Source organism: Impatiens glandulifera, chromosome 1, assembly GCF_907164915.1.
Source record: "Impatiens glandulifera chromosome 1, dImpGla2.1, whole genome shotgun sequence".
Lineage (NCBI taxonomy): Eukaryota > Viridiplantae > Streptophyta > Magnoliopsida > Ericales > Balsaminaceae > Impatiens > Impatiens glandulifera.
This window is the reverse complement of record NC_061862.1, coordinates 62,888,800-62,908,543: the sequence shown is the minus strand read 5'-3', so window position 1 is coordinate 62,908,543 and position 19,744 is coordinate 62,888,800. Positions and strand designations below refer to the sequence as shown.

The 19,744-nt window shown below is 34.7% G+C and overlaps 3 protein-coding genes across 3 annotated transcripts; 1 reads left to right on the top strand and 2 right to left on the bottom strand.

Moving 5' to 3' along the window:
• The first annotated feature begins 567 nt into the window (after positions 1-567).
• LOC124929844 lies at positions 568-4,102 on the top strand. The gene is made up of 7 exons (XM_047470233.1): positions 568-738; positions 1,268-1,346; positions 1,520-2,019; positions 2,534-2,563; positions 3,188-3,301; positions 3,382-3,966; positions 4,076-4,102. Exons 1-7 carry the CDS (start codon positions 568-570, stop codon positions 4,100-4,102), a joined length of 1,506 nt encoding a protein of 501 aa, XP_047326189.1.
• A 5,103-nt stretch (positions 4,103-9,205) lies between these two features.
• LOC124918523 (probable protein S-acyltransferase 7) lies at positions 9,206-13,473 on the bottom strand. Its single transcript, XM_047458640.1, has 5 exons — positions 13,094-13,473; positions 12,698-12,880; positions 12,097-12,390; positions 11,172-11,405; positions 9,206-9,955 (listed from the first exon to the last, which is right to left on the bottom strand). The coding sequence occupies exons 1-5, from the start codon at positions 13,190-13,192 to the stop codon at positions 9,404-9,406; spliced, it is 1,362 nt and encodes a 453-aa protein (XP_047314596.1). The 5' UTR covers positions 13,193-13,473; the 3' UTR covers positions 9,206-9,403.
• A 1,382-nt stretch (positions 13,474-14,855) lies between these two features.
• LOC124918504 (probable serine/threonine-protein kinase PBL7) lies at positions 14,856-18,214 on the bottom strand. Its single transcript, XM_047458625.1, has 5 exons — positions 17,909-18,214; positions 17,299-17,594; positions 17,007-17,196; positions 15,904-16,295; positions 14,856-15,419 (listed from the first exon to the last, which is right to left on the bottom strand). Exons 1-5 carry the CDS (start codon positions 18,015-18,017, stop codon positions 15,039-15,041), a joined length of 1,368 nt encoding a protein of 455 aa, XP_047314581.1. The 5' UTR covers positions 18,018-18,214; the 3' UTR covers positions 14,856-15,038.
• Positions 18,215-19,744: the final 1,530 nt, after the last annotated feature.

Genomic DNA, 19,744 nt, shown 5'->3' with positions numbered 1-19,744 from the left:
CATTTCTTCCATTTTCCCTCTTCCTCTTCTATCCTCTCGATTCCTCTCTCTCTATAACCGTCTCACTGAAGACTTTGACAAGGCCGATCTGCCCGTCCCCCTCGTGTCCTCTCTCTCTATCCGTCTCATTGATTCCCCATAAATCTCAGGTTTGTTTTTTTTGGTTGTTGCATGTCTTTTTTTTGGTTATGGGTTTTCATATTTGCATGTTAAGTTTTAGGGTTTTGGCTGTTTCAGTTTATTTGGTTAGGTTTAGCGTTTAATGTTTGTTTCTGGTTATTGATTATTGACTTATATTTGCATGTTTGTTTCTGGTTGTTGGTTATTGTTTCTGGTTTAGGGATTCGCGAATTACTTAACGCTTCGCTAAGTACTTAACGCTTCGCTAAGTACTTAACGCTTCGTTAAGTACTTAACGCTTCGTTAAGTACTTAACGCTTCGTTAAGTACTTAACGCTTCGTTAAGTACTTAACGCTTCGTTAAGTACTTAACGCTTCGTTAAGTACTTAACGTTTGCTGTGGTTTATGTATTTGTTCTTACATTTTTGGTGTTGTTCCTTTTGTAGATGGCAGAAACCACCGTTCCTGATTTTCCTGGACGGATATCTTGGAAAAGCGCCCTCTACCTGAAGAAGATTGTTATGAAGTTTGAGGAAATGGATCTTGTGGAGAAGGTGTACAATACCCAATTCAGATATATAGTCTCTGCGTCAGTGTTGCAGTTCTCAGGAACTATTGTACATCACATGTTGCTTAGGAGGGTAACCTCAAATTCCAAGGAGATAACTTTCAGTATCAATGGGCAAGAACTTGTGTTTGGTATGAAAGAGTACGCCTTGGTGACGGGCCTAAACTTCGGAAGGTTTCCTGAGGTGAACGAAGAACAATGCCGAGGTTGTCCACATCTGTTGGTAAAATATTTTAAAGGGAAGACGAGTGTAGTAATGCAAGAGTTGGAGACTGCTTTTTTGAAATGTAGAGATAAGGAAGATGCCTGGAAGATGGGGCTGGTATGCCTGATTTGCCAGTACCTATTTTCATTTGACCCAAGGAGGGTGGTATTTGCAAAAATCCTCCACATGGTCGAAGACGAGGAAAGTTTCCTCCGATTTCCTTGGGGGAAGGTGACCTTTAGAGCCACCCTCAAGGGTTTGAACAAGAACATGAGACATCTCAGTCACAAATATTATAAGAAGAAGAAAAAGAGTATTGATCCTTATGCTCCTTTTGCTTATAATATTTATGGGTTTGCACTGACATTTCAAGTGTGGACATATGAGGTCATCAAAGGTTTTGTCCCTAAATTTTCTAGAAAGAATGAGCTTAATGATCCTCTACGCCCAAGGTTGTTAGTCTATCATTCCAACAGGAAGAACACCTTGATCGAGATAAAGTCTGCCCTGGAGACAACGGATCTGACTGAGATGGAAGAGTCCTCCATGGAGAAGAGGTTATACAGTGGTGAGGACTTTGAACAAATAGATGAGTCAACTGATGAATTTTTTGAGGGATTTACAGAAGGGAAGTTAGTGAAGGAGGATTATGATGAATCGGAAAGTGAACCTGAGGATGAACATGAAGAACCTACTTCCAAACCAAACACCCGGAAGAGAAAGGTTGTGGTTAATCTCAAAGAAGCAGTAAACCTGAAGAGGAAGCTTGCTTATGAATCTAGTCCTGCCAACATTCCTAGTCCCCCATCCGCTACTAGTCCTGGATTACCTCCAACATCTTCTGTTGGATGTAAATGTGAAGAGCTGAAAGAGGAGGTAAAAGCGCTGAAGGAGGAGCTCATCAAAGAGGTGAAGGAGGAGCTCAAAGAGATGAAAACAGCTTACGAAGAAACTCAAACACATCACAAGGCTTATATTAAAAAGTTGGTTGTTAGTATGTGCGAACAGTTATTAGCCAAATCCAACCAAAGGATGGCCACGTTAATAGGCAAATTAGATAGTATGGAGGAGGAGAGGAAGAAGAAGAAGAAGAAGAGCAAATTGGAAAAGAAGGGCAATACTGAGGTAATAAAGAAACTTATCGTTTTGTTTAGTACTTAACGCTTCGTTAAGTACTTAACGCTTCGTTAAGTACTTATCGCTTCGTTAAGTACTTATCGCTTCGTTAAGTACTTATCTTCTGTTGTTCAAAACTGACCACACTGTTGTTTTATTTTTGCAGGAAGGGAATGTGGAGGAGATGAAGGATGGGAAGGTGGAGGAGGAGAGTGAGAAGGTGGAGGATAAAACTGAGGTAAGTTTTACTTAGTGAAGTCAAATGTTGTTTCGGGAAGTAAACGCTGACCACACTGTTGTTTTCTTTTTGCAGGATGGGAAGGTGGAGGAGATGAAGACGAATGAGATGGAGATGAAGGATGGGAAGGTGGAGGAGATGAAGACGAATGAGATGGAGATGAAGGATGGGAAGGTGGAGGAGGAGAGTGTGAAGGTGGAGGATAAAACTGAGGTAAGTTTTACTTAGTGAAGTTAAATGTTTCGGGAAGTAAACGTTGACCACACTGTTGTTCTATTTTTGCAGGATAGGAAGGTGGAGGATAGTGTGGTGAAGGTGGAGGAGACTGAGAATAATGTTGAGGTGGATGGTGGGGAGATTGAGACTCATGTGAAGGTGGATGGTGGGGAGATTGAGACTCATGTGAAGGTGGATGGTGGGGAGATTGAGACTCATGTGAAGGTGGATGGTGGTGAGATTGAGAATGATGTCAAGGTGGATGGTGGTGAGATTGAGACTGATGTGAAGGTGAAGGTGCATGTTGGGGAGATTGAGACTGATGTGAAGGTGGATGGTGGAGAGATGTTGCTCTCTGATATGATGCAAGAAATAATTGAGAAAAAGAAGGATAAGGTCAAGGTTGAGAAGGTTGAGAAGAAAGCCAAGGATGAGAATGTTAAACTCAAGGTCAAGGTTGAGAAGGATGCCACGGATGGGAAGGATGAGAACGATGGGAAGGATGGGAAGGATTCGAGGGATGGGAAGGATGAGAACGATGATGATGATTTCCAATTATACAACACTCCACCTAAAGGAGTAGTTCCCAAAAAAAGAGTGAGGAAGCAGAAGAAAGATGAAGACTACACCAACCCTTCTTTGTCAAAACAGTCAAAGACGAATGATCCATTAACTATCAATCCCCTTCAAAAATTTGATGATGAGTTGTTGGTTCAATTACAGAATTGGTTGAAAGATGTAGCCACCAATGATCAGACAAAGAGTGTGTTTACTTGCGAAGCACGAAAGAAGTTGTTTGTTAGAGTTCTAACAAAGTGCACATGGCTTAAAGATCCTGTAAGTCTTGCATTTCATATTAATTCTTTAACTTATGAATAAGGTTTTTGATATATGCTGCCTTTTCCCCCATTTTGCAGGAAGTCGACGCAGTCTGCCACTTGTTGCGCAAAAGGATTGCGCAATATCCCAAGACATATAAACATTGGAAAGTATCAATAGGGGATTGCTTATTAGCAGATATGATGAGGCGAGAGTACCCGAACTTTAAAAAAGATCCTGAAAATTTTCCAATATCAGAGGTATTTGATCAGTACTTCTGGGGTGCGGACCATAGACATATGCCAGAATGGCCACTAGTAGACGATATTTACGTGCCTTTGAACATTGGCAACAAGCATTGGGTATTGTGCGTCGTTCGTCTACAAGATAATCACATTAACGTTTATGACTGCGACTTGAGTATTTATAGGAATCTCGATCCATACCTGAGACCTTTGTGTGAGATGTTTCCACGAATATATGCAATGGGAGCCAGTGATGCTGAGCTACAACGGTATCCTAATTTCAATTTCCAGAAACTTACATATAAAAGGTTGCCATACCCAGCCAAAAATGCAGTCGCCAAATATGGGGAAGTCCCTAGAGCAGCAGAAAGTGGGGATTGTGGTGTATTTATGCTTATGCACATGGAATACTTGACTGCTGGTTTAGGTGTAGAGAAGGTGACTTCCAATGAAATGGAGTTTTTTCGACAAAAGATGGCGGTCCGGTTATTTCATCAAATTACAGAACCTTAGTTTGTATTATAATCTTTTATTGATTTTTGGATAGAACTTGACTTGTGCTTATGTATTCTGAACTTGTATTACTTTTTGGGTAGAACTTCAACTTAAGTTACATTTTATGTTAAAATATTTGTAGTTTTAATGTAGTCTGGTTGGTTGGTAGTCTGATATTTACATACCAAAGAATTGAACATATAAATCAATGTACATAAATCATACCAAGTAACTAACTTAAACTCACTTTAACTTAAACCAAGTTTAACTTAACGAAGCGTTAAGTACTTAACGAAACGATAAGTACTTAACGAAACGATAAGTACTTAACGAAACGATAAGTACTTAACGAAACGATAAGTACTTAACGAAACGATAAGTACTTAACGAAGCGTTAAGTACTCCTTCAGTACACAGATAAACTAGATACAACAAACAAATTACAACTTATCCGATTAACACTTATCCGAGTACAACTTATCCGAGTACAACTTATCCGATTAACACTTATCCGAGTACAACTTATCCGATTAACACTCATCCGAGTACAACTTATCCGAAAACATAATACAACTTATCCAAAACATAATACAACTTATCCAAAACACTTATACAACTTATCCCAATCAATCTAAAGGCTCATATTGTTGAGATGATGGCTCGTCCTGTTGAGAAGATGAGTCATGATGCTTAGATGATGATGCTTTTGCAGTAGATGGTGCAGGCATGACTGCTTTGCATGTGGCCCTATTATGTCCTAGTCCACCACATGAGCTGCATCGTCTCGGAGCCTTACGTACCTCACCTTGAGATGACCTACGCTTTGTTTGTGGGCGCCCTTTCTTAACCTTGATAGGTGGTTTTAGACATACGCGTTCCTTGATCATTTTGGGAATATCCCAATCGTCTTCATCACCAGCAGGGTAACATGTCTCCGCATATGCATTCATCCAAGATTCAGTTGTGTAATACCTGTAAGAATGGAAAATAAAATGATTAAACAATTGGTTAAATAGATTGAACATGTGAGCTGAATAATACCTTGAACAAAAGTCATAACAAACCAAATTGCGGTGACGGGCAGCAGCCATTGCATGAGTACAAGGAAGACCAGAAACTTCAAATACCCTACAAGTGCAGTTCATGTCTTTCAAATTGACTTTAAAATGAGACTGATTGTCATGCACATAAAACTCGAATCGGTTAAGCGATGATACTGTATAGAATCTAGCCTTCTCGAATCCCTCACGTAACCACTTTTCATATGTTGGAGATAACACTTCTCGGTGGTTGGACGCTCTTTCTCTTCTCTCATTAAACCAACCTTGTATTGTCAATCTTAAATACTCGGCCATTGAGGAAATGGGGTACTTTCTGGCTTCCCTGCTCTGACTATTAAAACTCTCAGCATAATTGCTTGTTAGTTGATTGTATCGCTTACCGGGGAAAAATGCTCTACTCCATCTTTGAAATCCAATTTCTTCCAAATAGGTAGTAATCCTATGATCTTTAACCCTTATCTTGTCAAAAAAACGATTGAATTCGTGGATAGTGTATGCACGAGAAGCCATATCAAACTCCATATGACAATTATCAGTTTTGAATTTCGCGTTGATATTCATCTTTATGTGATATGTGCACGCACCGTGGTATGCTTCTGGAAAAACAACACATAAGGCATTGGCGATGCTTGGGTGTCTATCGGATACGAAGACGAGATCATCAACTAATCCAATTGCTTCTCTCAATTTTTGCATAAAATAAGTCCAAGAGTTATTATTCTCTGAATCAACAACTCCGAATGCGACAGGATATAATTGTTCATTAGCATCTAATGCAATATCCACCAATAGTTGACCTCCCACCTTGTGCTTAAGAAAACTGGCATCAACACACAATACGGGACGACAAAAGGCTTTGAAACCCCTAATAGAGAGGCCTAGGGACATGAACATATACTTGAAGTGCCCGACCTCGTCTGTTTGGATGTCTGTTATGGTACCAGGATTATGCTTCTCCAACATGTAAAGGTATGAGGGTAATTTTTCATATGAATCCTCAACCGTTCCTCGCACCGCCACTAATGCCATTTCCCTAGCCCTCCAAGCCTTATTATAAGTCAAATTTACCCCATAAGTTGCTTGCATGTCTTCAATTATTTTCTTAGGCAAGTGATTATGGTGGATGGTCCATATACTTACTCTTCACGCACTGCCCAATAACCCATGCTGGTGTTTGCATTTTTTTCTCTAGCCTCGATAGAACTGAGCATGAGTGTTGTTGGTCGAATTTCCGGATCTCAAACATCTCAGATAATTTACCTTTCACGGCACGCAATCTCCACTTGCATTTCTCATCCAAACATTTCACATAGAAAAGATGTTTTCTTGACTTCTCCACCTTAAATTCAAAATGATTAGTCATCGCCAGTGTTCTAAACGGCGGTAGGCGGTGGCGGTGCGGTAAGTGACTGCCTACTGCCTCGGGTGCCTAGGCGGTGCTTAGGCGGTGCCTAAGCGGTTGAATATAAATATAATAGAGATGTTCTATAATTATCATTTTACCAAAAATATAAATTAATATTCTATAACATAATAACATTTAACAAAATAAGTATGTAGGCATAATTAATCTTCTAAATCATCTATATATGCACCATTAGCTACATTCATAATTCTCTCATCATCGGACTCAAAATCAACATTTTCTTCATGTTCCTCATCTGATTTATCTAAACAAGTATACTGCACATAGATTCAAATAACGTAATAGGCTAATATATTGAAGAAGAGATAGAAGAGCTAAAGAAGAGGTAAATGAGTTGAAGAATAGGTAGATGATCAAAAAAGATATAGATGATCAAGCGAGGTGAATGAGATAAGAAATGGAAAAGAAGAAGATAAATGAATTGAAATGTAAAGAGTCGTCTCAAAATTTAAATAAATAGTGGAAGATAAGGAATTTTTTTATTATATATATATTAATATTAGTAATTAATTAATTAAAAATAATAAATAATTATATAATCTGACTGCCTCATGTATAGGCGGAGCGGTGTTGGACCGCCTACCGCCTAGGCGCCGCCTAGGCGGCCGCCTCGACCGCCATTTAGAACACTGGTCATCGCATATTTATATAGCATCACTTGTAGTTCTTTTTTATTTTCAAACAAGGCACCGACTTCTAATACGGTTTCAGTAGTTAATGCCAACGCAAATGAGGGGTCTGTCGGTGATATGTCTGTCGGTGATATGTCTGTCGGTGATATGTCTGTCGATGGTGTACCAAATGATGATCTTCTTGCACTACATGGTGTACCCAATGATGATCTTCTTGCACTAGTAGGTGTACCCGTTGATGCTCTTCTCGCACTATATGGTGTAGGTATCGATGCATGCAAGTCCTGAGTAAGTGGGATGTGAGACAAAGAGTTATCTCCGGCTTCATTACTTTCAACAAAGACCTCCGAGGGTAAAGCTTCTGGTACAATTTTCTGAGTAAATTATGGGAGAATACTTTCTTGAGTTGGGTAGGTAAGTAGTGGTATCTTTTCTTTAGTAAATTGTGACTTCTCTACTACAGACACACACAATGGTGACACAGTTCGACCCAAAATCAAGCGTGATAAATATATGTTCAGATCCTCATCATCTTCAATAAAAACGGGTTTAGGATTTGTGATATTCGGAATATCATACTTCACTTGCAGCACTAAATCATACGTAGATTTCTGCACTTGAAGTCTTTCATGGAGTTTATCAATTAATTCAGCATAACGAATACTTTGGGGTAAATCCAATGTTTTGATTGAAGAGGCATCAAAATACCATATTACATTAGCATCAGCTTTCCACTCTCCATTATAGAAAACGAAAACTTCGGCTGCAAGAAAAAATGGAAACGGGATAATTAATATTGTGAAATGGAAACCCTTCGCGAAACGGGAAGTACTTAGCGAAACGGGAAGTACTTAGCGAAACGGGAAGTATCATCAGATGAAACCCTAAACAACACAGTTATTCGAAAATGCATAAATGAACAACAATAAACTTGAAATACATAAATTTACCAAGTGTTACAGTGCTTGTGCTCGTCGTGGAGCTCATTGAGTGCCGCCGTTTAACTCTGTCGCCGGCGAGATTAGAGAGAAGGAGGAGAAAAGCGGAAGGGAAGAAAGAGAAGGGAAGAAAAGAAATGAAAAAAAGATGGCCGGATTTTATTATATAATAAGGGTATTCTGGACTTTTCACAGCGTCTCACTTCGCGAAACGCGAAGTCCCTTCGCGTTACGCGAAAAGGGTAATTTCGTCCAAAAAAAATTAAGTGGTCATCAGATCAATTTCAGTTTTCTGCCGACCACGGAGGCAAATAGCCCTATTTTTAGGGTCATTTCGTCCAATTTCCCCGGGTTTATTGGACTAATGTCATGCAGGTTAGTGATTTTAAAATACCTTAATCATTTAATCTTCAAGCTTTTTTTAGAGACAAAAACTTTGATGTAAAGTTGCTAGATTTCAAGTTATCTCATCTTTAATCACCTCCATCTTCATATAATTTACTGCAAAATTCTTTTCAAAATCTCTCAAAATTCTAAGTGTCCAACATAGTGAAACTATCGCTATCATTGACTCACTCTAAGAGAATAGTATTAAAGTATATCATCTAATAAAAGATATAACCGACTATAAACCTTTTCTAACTAAGTCACATGCATAAAAAGAATCTACCCTCAATTCTACCTTATATAAAACCACACTTATCAAAACATACTTGATAATCTTTCAATAACCCTACAAGGGTTTGTCATAAACCTACCACAAGACTAGATGTTTAACTCAAATCTGGCTTTATACAAACCATTACATTACCTTAAACTCCCTATTCTTCTCATCTCTTGTCTTAGAAGTTAGAACACTCATCACTAAAAAAACCAAAACCGGGTTGCAACAAACTTCTCAAGATAATCATGTTCCCGACATACAGCCTAACTTGGCTTCTTAGCATCACAACCCATATAGCTTTGCAAGCTATCAACATGTCATAAAGTGGCTCAATATACACAACAATTAGATAATAGCAACAAAATTTTGAAGTGGCTCAATATCTTTTTATATTCACTCCAAACCCTAAAAATCCCATAAAAAAAGTAGAAGACAAAGATAGTTAGTAAAAGAGATCAATCTCAGTCAAACAAACCCAACCAACACACATGGAAATTACAACAGATATACATCATCAATCATCTTGAGAGAATGAGCCAACGGCTAACCCTAATAGCACTACTTACTACTAATACTACTTAAAAAAACACAAATCAATCTTCCAAATCAACACTTCAAACATCAAACCATATCCAAACAAACAAACAACAATCTACATCTTATGTTGTTGTAGACGATGGTCTATAAGAAGTCAAACCACCGCTACTACTCCCGCCAGCAGCACCACCACCACCAAGTCTAGCGGCCATAGCCACAACTTCCGGCGACATCTCCCAGCTCCCACTTTTCCTCCCCCAGCTCGACCTTCTAGTGTGTACTCCGGCTCTATTCCCTTCGTTTCCAACCGCAGTCCTTTTTATCTCTGGCGAAGATAACTCCCCTTGTCTGTCCTTCACATCTCCCCCAATGCCTCCTTCACCGCCTATTTGAAGTTCAGATATTGAGTCTGCTTCAATCCCCACGTTTGACCATACCGCTTTTCGACCCATTTCTATATCATCCCCTCCTCCCGCTTTTCCCATGTTCGGACTGACAAAACCGCCGCCAAAGGATCTATTTGGTAATCCTGGTTCTCGGGGGACTGCTTCTCGGAAATTGTTTCTCGAACGAGGGATGCTTGAGCATAACACTTCTTTGAAGTTCTCCATCACACCTTTGTTGTAAGGGTTTTCTCTTCTGTCGTAACGATATCTGAAATTCTCGTACGTAGTCTGCATTATATCGATGGTAAGTTTTATTGATTGATCTTGGATTATTTGAATAACCAAAGTGGTTATTTTTTGGTAATCTTGTTTGATGTAAGTTATTGAAATTAGGTTATTTGGGTAAAAAGACATTAAGGGTATAAATATATGATAAATAGATAATAATTTTTATTAAATAGAGGGTGATTTGATTCATGTGATTAATGACTAGATTATAGAATAGATAGTGGATTATTTGAATATTTTCCAAATAATTTCTAAATCCTATCAAGGATCAAATGTTCAAATCATCAATAAAATATCAAACTAACCCGTATAATTTTTTAAAATTTAAAAATTAAATACAAAAGAATACTTTACTAATATAACCCAAATACTCACTAAACTTTGAATTCATAATTCAATGTTTTTCCAAATAACCCCTTGTTTGAACTTAGGCTATTTGGGCTTTTTAAAAAAAACCTCTACAATATCACCTATATTTTCAACCATCAGGTCACTTAATTCAACTAAACTTTGAATTCATAATTCAATGTTTTTCCAAATAAACCCTTGTTTGAACTTAGGCTATTTGGGATTTTTCAATAAAAAAACTCTACAATATCACCTATATTTTCAACCATCAAGTCACTTAATTCATAATTACAATACCAAAATACTCCTTTACTTTTAATAAAATTTAAATACAAAAGAATATTTTAGTAATTTAACGCAAATAATCTAAAAACACCCCACATGAATCAAGCTCCTGAATTTAATCTCCAATAATCCACATCAAACAAGCCCTTTTAAAAATTGGGTTACCTTGTTTGGTATAAGTCATTGAAAATTGAGTTCGTAGAGTTATAAATATATAATGAATTATTATTTATTTAGATTGACAGTAGATTCATGATTGGATGGACCGTCATTTGAATGAAATTAAACTCAAGTAAACCCAAGGCTTTGATTTAATTCAAATAACACCTTATCTCAATATAAATCACTTTTAACAATCAAATCATTCAAATTATTAACTAAAATACCAAATATTTTTACTATATTTTATAATTTCTTAAAAATATTAAATACAAAAGGATATTTAGTCTTTTAATCCCATGTAATCCACTTTTTCACTAAAAGGTTTTTTCTTTTAAAAGAAGAATTATTTCAAAGAAAACTACATCAAAAAAGCTTATTAAGCATTTAATGAAAAGGAAGAAAACAACGAATTTATAATAACCTGATTTGTGCTGATGAGATATAAATGGAATGCAGTAAGGCCTCCTACAAACCAAACTGATATGAAGGTATACACGATTAGAGCGATGGAGGCAGGGGTTTTGATCATCGCTTTCCATATATCTATTCCTTCACTATCCTTAATTCTCTTAATATACACCCAGCAGAAGCTGAAAACGTATAAACACAGGATGGTTGTTGATGAGACAAACATGAAGAAGAATCTGTAGTTTCTCTGCACCAAAATAGAACACAACGTTATTCAGTTGGTTATAGAGTTTTCTGAGATTTCTCAACATAATCAGCTTATAACTGAATACATCACTCATCAAAGGACTTCAAATAATTCTAATCGCAAAAATACCCTTTTTTTATTCTTTTTTGAAACCATCACCAAACAAGTATGAGGGTATTATGGCCATGTTTCAGCCAACATCTCATCAATCCAAATAAACCATTTCTTCACCAAACCAAACTTTGAAATCCCACACCAAACAAGCTTGTTTGATGTGGTTCATTAGGACTTAGTATCTCATCATCAATCACTTCTTCCATCAAATCATGTATTAAAATACTAAAACACTCAAACTTTATTTTGTATAACATTTTATAACTTTAAATACTATGGATATTTCGGTCATTTTGCCCAATAACTTTTTGAAAAAGGAAAAACAAGATAAAAAACGCTCTAAGTAAGAAGTTCAACTTGACTTTAATATAAGGGAGAAATTAACAAGCAGACTAGCATAGAAAGAAAATAAGAGCATTTCTTTCTTTTCTTTTTTTGTTTAAAACCAGGGTTTATTCCTGGAAGAATATAGCACAGCCCCACAGTCATAACCACCCACTTTCATTCAGTTCTTAGAAGACTGCTCTGAAAATCGTTTAAACTCAAAAGAAGAAGAAGAAGGAATTAGTTTTCTTACCAAACCAATACACTGGCCAACCCAAGGACAATGGTGGTCAAACCTTTCAACACAGTTGTTGCAAATTGAACAGTGTGAGCAACGGGGAGGTCGATATAACATACAAGTATCACAATACTTAATCTTCACAGTAACACCATTAACCATCACTTCCTTTATACGAGGTAATCGCAACTGTGGGGTCTGCGAACTCCCTTCCACAATCCCATCATTAGGTTCCGGTTCTGGAGGATGAGCATTACGTGGTATAATGCCAGGATCCCTTCCAGATGTTAGCAGGAGAAGAACTAAGTCCTGAAAATCATACAAGTTTAAAATAAAAGTGACAAGAAAATTTCCGTTTTGTATCAGATTTTCAGAAATCACGTGTATAACTAACAGGATAATGATTCAATTGCCAAACGAATATATGACTTCAAGCAACTACATCTTTTCAGCAAACGAAAAAAGAAAGAAAAAAATCAGTACAGCTACAAGTTTTGCGATTTCTATGCAACTCAAAAATTTCCAAATAGGGTCTTTTGTTAATGCTTGTTTTGACACTTCACATCTATATATATGCAATCAATCAAGGGATGTAAAGAAGAAGTAAAGAACTAACATAAGCTGTGAACACAACTGCTATAACCATGATTGATATCCCAGAATTGTGTGAGAAATCATCCATCAATTTCCTAGCAACAAACACACAAAATACTGCAACGGGTGCAACAATTAGGAAAATTGTCAGCACCAATGATCTCACGTCTGGTCCAAAAACAAATCTTCCTTGGAGCAAAAATATCTGCAATACAATGGACAAAAAATCAAGCTCATTCCTACTAAATAGCAAATGGAAGGTAATTAATGGCTTAGATTTCTGGATACCTAGGTATGTTCATTGTTCACCCCTAAAGCATAAATAGAAACTTGCAAATGAAAACCCTAATTTTGATGAGTGATAATAATACAGTAATCAATCCAGTTAAGCAATCAAGAAACAGTGCATCTAACTTACATTGCTTCCTTTCCATGTCTGATAGACCCGTAAATCTTCAGAGTCAGTAGTGGATCCAGTAATGGAATCAGTCCTCTTAGGAGGAGGAACCACATACATCTTTCCTTCTTCCTCCCCCTCCCCCTGATTCTCTTTCTAGCTCCAAATCGTTGATCGCAGAGTGAAAACGAAGAGATCTGTTAGGAACTTGTAAATCTTGAGTGTTGGAAATACTAATGCGAAATCAAAAAGCGTGGGATTTTGGCTGATGGGTAATGAAGAATCGGCCGACAAGCCATGAGAAAGATGAGAGGGAGAGAAAAAGTGGTCGCCCTGGTTCGGAATGGTGAGGACTGAGGAAGGGTTTTTGTTGGGTGCTACCCTTCCTTTGGTGAGGACAGAGATTCTGTGTGGCCTTTACAGAAGGTCAATATGACGTGGCAGATCTTTATTGGTAGATTTATGTAGGAGATTTGTAGTTGCATCTGGCCATGGGGACCGTATGCTTTTTTGCGCCCAAATCGGAAAATGTAACTTGCTTTTTCTTTTCCTTTTTTAAAGACTATAGGAGGATGCCAATGCGACTTAATCAACCCTTAACCTTACCATTTTTTCTCATATTAGGTCAACTCCCGCTGCAACGAAAAAAAAATCGTCCCAAACTGAACAATTCGGATCAGAAATCAAATCGAAGATTATAATTGATATCTTTATCCAGGCTCACTTTACTTCAATTTAGAATGTTCATTTATACTCTTTTAATCAATACTATCTTTACTTTAAGCCTATTTTAGTCTCTTACTTTTTTAATCTGTATTTTGAATAGTTTTGTACTAAGTATTAGAATATTTTCGGTTTATAAGTGTCGAGTGATTTTTAAGAAACAAAAATCACAGTTGGAATCCAATTAAACCGTATTAAATGAGAGTGGAAGTCAATATTGTGAACTATCATGCTAACTTTTTATCTTCAAATAAAAATTAAAATTAAAATTTTATATACTATACAACTAAGTAGGAGAATGAATACCTATTATCATAAAAAAACATTGTTGACAATGGACTTAAATTAACTATGTAAACTTCAATAAAACTTGAATTAGTATATATATAATATGTTTAATCGACGAAATAGAGGGAGAATGAAGAAATTATTCTAAAAAATTACATAGAATTTTAATTGAATGATATAAAAAATTGGGAAAAAAGATAAATTGAAAAAGAAAAATGACGTGGAAGAGCTCAGGTTCAAAATGAACAAATTCAAACTGGAAAATGATTTTTCTGATTCTCGAAGAATAAGGGACAAGGGGATTAATCGAGAAGATCTCTTATTCCTTTTCCCGGGTTAGTGGATTTTTGGGCCGTTCGAGCTCTATTTTTTTTCGAACAAGGATTTTCCTTCTGTCGTTCTCCTCGTTATAGTCATTTTAGAAACAATAACATTTCTTCGAAATAGATCCTTTTTTCGTTATAGTCATTTTAGAAATAATAACATTTTTTCAAAATAGATCCTGTTTTTTCAACTTAGTAACCTATGCATTTAATTAGGTTTTTTACAAGGCTATACTCCAACTAGAACTATTTCCAAACAAAAACGTGTAAATAGGAGTGGAGGGTTAACCCAAATATTGACCAAGTTTAAAATATAGTCCCTACTTAATAAGGTGGAAAATAGGCATGATACAATGGATGAAAGAGAAGTTCATACAATTATATATGATTCTCAAGAATGATTCATTGAAGTCTATTCATGCTCAACTTTCTTCTATGTACAAAACAAATGCATTAACCTCAATTAAAACACTTTTAAATTATTTTCTATATCTGAATCCAAAAACTGTTTCTTTTTCTCTCAATATGTCTAGACTCTGTACAAAGTTTAAAATCCAAACATTTTGTATATGGGATATAGAAACATGAATAAAAAGTGTTTTCAAATAGGATGCACATTCCCATTGACTCAGTTATTGCTCAATGCCACCTAAACCATCGTGTCTTCCCCTACAAGCCTCTCCCCAACTTTTGGCTTCCGCAATAGCTCGTTGTCTTTCTAAATCTTTGATTAAGTTTGCCTCATTCATAGTTGTAGACTCTTCTTCTTCACCCGTAGTGGTAACCATATCTCTCATTTTTTTACTTTTTCGTGTTAGAAAATGTGGGTGCGAAATCAGATACTCCAAGGCACGCACAATTTCACTAGTCCCGGGACGAGAACGACCATGCTCATGTAGACACAAGCATGCCACTTCAGCCGCCATTCGAAAAACTGACTTGGGGAATTGACCGTTCAATGATGGGTCAGCCAATTGAAATATATTCTTCCTGTCTCTTAACAAAGGCCACGCCTGCACAACAACAATAAAGTAATTAACAAAAAGTACAAACATGAACCCATTTGAAAACACATTCTTATTTAAATACATATATGAAATCATTAGTAAAATTTTTAATATGTTGCAATCTAATTTGTATCCACACCTAAATGTGTTTTCAAATAAAAAAATATAGATGTGGCATTTAAAAACACATTTTGAATCTGGGTCTAGACTAGAAACATTAACAAAATTTTGAATATGTCAGATTAAGTTATGTTTCAAAATATTATGTCATCTAAATCAACATTTGGATAAGATCATTGAAAATAAAGTGTTTTCAAAAAGCTTTATCCAAATTTTATCATCCAAAACCAATGTGATTTCAAATGTGCCTAAATCTGACCCAGTTCCATGCTCTAGAAAGTGATTTCGAAAGTGCCCAGATCTGACCAGTTCCATAAAGTGTCCAAATGGAACCAATTAATTGAACATAGTCTTTGATTGAGAAAATTACCCAATAACTTAAACTCTCTTTTCCACGTTCTCTAGACGAATCAAACGCTTTTTTACCCGTAATAAGTTCTAACATGACTACACCGAAACTATAGATATCAGAATACTTGGTCAATTTTCCGGTCAGGCTGTATTCAGGAGCACAATAGCCTTGAGTGCCCATGACTCTAGTTAATACATGTGAGTCATCACCTTCGGGCCCGAATTTTGCAAGGCCAAAGTCGGAAAGTTTCGGGATGAAATCGTTATCCAATAATATGTTAGAAGATTTTAAGTCCCTGTATATAACAGGAGGATCTGCTACATTATGTAAGTAATCCAATCCATAAGCTGCACCTAATGCTATCTTCATTCTAGTGTTCCAATCTAATGGCTCCATTCCAGGTTCTAGTTCTGCAAAATAAAAGCTTTTGTTAATTTCACCATTATACTTATATTTGATAAACATGGGAATATTGAAAAGAGATTATAAACAAGAAAGTTCATATTTTCAATCAACTTTGAAGAAAATCAAGTAATTTAAACGAAAATGCCCATTTGGAAACATCTGGTTACAAAATTTTAGATAAAAAAAAAGTATGTGAAGGAGATTATGTTTAAAAACTAAAATTAGTTAGAGATAGATTAAAAAATGTATTTGTTGTTTCTCATATGGATCCGAATGCATAAACAAAATGGATCTGAATTTGGATTCAAATGAGAAACTACAAATAAATTTTTGAATGAGTGTCTCAATAAGTTCTTGTTTTCAAATGTGATCTAGTATGAATTCACATGGGGCCTCATTTGAAAATACTTTTTAATTTGTTTTTGTATCTGGATTACATAAACATAAATAAATTTCTGAATTTTGGTCTCACTAAGTTTAGTTTTCAATGGGGTGCAATATCTGTCATATTCCTGTTAATTATAACTATAACCCTTTCCAAAAAATGGAGAATAAATAATTTTAGAGAATCATAAAGCATTTTCAACCTATATCAAGAGATCCATGTTGGCAGTTAATAAAGGATTAGCTATTAGAAGAAAATTTCAAAAACACACAAAAAAAAACTTATAAAGGTGGTGGGTGCACAATTGACATGAGCACAACTGACATGTTACCGTGAAGATGCATTTCTAATGAACCCAAGGGCATGAACTCATAAACAAGTAGCCGTTGATTTCCTTCAGCACAGTAACCAATCATGTGGACAAGATTAGGATGTCGTAAAAGAGAGAGCATAAGAACCTCTACAAGAAACTCTTTGTCCCCTTGAAAACTTGTCTCATTTAGTCTTTTAACAGCAACACACTGCCACCCACAAAAAAAATGGCTGATTTATTAATGTTAGAAGGATGACAGACAAGCTAATGAGAAGAAAAAAACATTCAGTATTAGATAATCAAAAGTTACCTGACCTGTACCTTCAATCTTCCCTTTGTAAACCATGCCAAAACCTCCTTGACCAATCAAGATCCTAAAATCATTTGTTATCTTTGCTAGCTCCCTATATCTGAATGTAATGGATTGATTACTACTGGAATCGAGAGGATCAATCGAAAGTGATGGTTCGGGTCTTGACTCTTCATCTGTGTTTGATTGATCTGCATTCGATCTATGACTAGATTCAAGAGGATCAATCAAAAGTGATTGATGACTAGATTCAAGAGTATCAATCAAAAGTGATGGTTCTATTGCGTTTGGTTTATCTGCATTCAAGAACATAGACCATATATGAAGAATAAATAAGAACTGTCAAATGGACTGATCAAAAGTTATACTGCCAATTTTCATGAAAACACAAACCCTTTAACTCCTTGAGTTTTAAAGCAAAACCCGAACTAGCTCTGGATGCTTATTGTGTTTTATTAAAGAAACTCATCAGTTATAATCCAGAGCAAACAAGGTATATAAAGCTAGTATTCCATAGGGAAAACTGTGTGTTTTCATTAAAAAATTCGAAACAAATCAGATTCAATCTTTCAGCTAAATAAATAAATTGAAAAAATGGTGGATGACTAACCAGATGAGAATTCAGACAGGTTAAGAACTGTGGATGAATTGAATTCTGGCTTTTCTTCTCTCTTCAATTGGACTGACTTCTTCCTGCCAAAGCATGGACAATAACCCATTATTCTTGCATATGCTATCTCTCTGATTCTTTCCTATATATTGTAGGACGAGAAACCCATGTTAGAGATGATATGATATACAAAAATTGTGATTTCTTCTTCTTGGGTTGGTCGGATATGAGAAATAGGGATAGAGAAAGGGGAATCAGACATGCGTAAGAGTAAATCGTAATGATGGGTTAGGTCAGAAACCTCAAAAACAATGGGATTTACAATTTATCTTTGCCGCCTGATGTGGGGTTCACAATTCACCACATCTATCTCACTCAATAAATATCTGGATTTCAATTTTATTAAATTAATTAAATAACAAATATTATTTTAGAAACTACCAATTATAATTATGAGTCTATATAATTAATGAGAAGTAATTTAATTAAGTAATTTTTGAATTTTTTTTAACTTTTAGTTATTTTATTGTTTAATTATTGGTTATTTTAATTATTTAATATTTAAAATTAAATTTAAAGAAAATATATATTGTATTTTATATTTATTATTAAATAATAATTTTATAAATAAAGTAATATGTATAAAAAAAATTAAAGCTATCAAAATTTTCAAAAGTAATTATAAAATGGGATCAATTTAATTACTTATTTGATTTAAGTTGTTTAATTTTGTGTAAAAGAAATTTTTATTTAGTTTTAGTATCATATTGAATATATTGTTAAAAATAATTAAAATTTATTATCTTATTTAATATTATATTATACAAATAAATTATATATATATATATATATATAATATATTAATTCCTAATTAAAATTTGGTACATGAACCGACACAAATGATTTGTCAAGATGGCACAACTTGTGATGTCATGTTGTGTGCCGTTAAGTGTTGTCATAATTGTGCAAAAACAGTGACTTAAAAATTAATAATAATTAATTAAACTAGTTTATTATTTAATAATTTAATCTAGTTCATGTATATCAAATATATGAACAATGCTACATTTTTATAATTAATTAAACTAGTTCATTTATATCAAACATGATTTAAATAATATTTTGGTGTAAAGGAAACTCCATAAATTATAATAATATTTTTATGTGACTTTATACTAATTGAATGTTCTGGCATTATTAATTATATTTTATTTTGACTATTATTTTATTTTAGATAATTTTAAATTTTGGTGATTTTTCATTTGATCTTGATAAATTATGTTATAAGTTGAATTAAAAATATTTTTTTATAAGTTTTTATCATTTGTTTCCTAAGTGATTAAAAAATACAATACATTTAATTTTCTACTTTACAAAACTGTAGTTTCAAAGTATAATTATAGTTCTTATAAATTTAATTTTCTCTAATAACTAATAATAGAATTGTTAGTGTATTTATTAAGTTAATTTTGGTTATTTATAAATTTTGTGAATGTTACAAATTTTACTTTATGATTTTATTATATTTTGAATATTGTTGAAATAACATACCCCAAAGGAAAAAAAAACACAAATAAATATCTATATATATTTATGTGAATAGAGCAAAAGAGTATTTGTATTTATTGATAAAATTTATTGATGTAAATGAGTCCGAAATAAAGTTATCTGTCCCAAAATTTTCACATGCCTATAATATGTTTTTCATATTTAAAAGTATTTTTCCTAATATTTTAGTTTAAATTTTGAATAAGAAGTTTCCTATATAAAACTTATATTTATTTTGGTAATTCTTTTTTCAAAATTTTTTTAACAAATTACATATACAAAGTATTT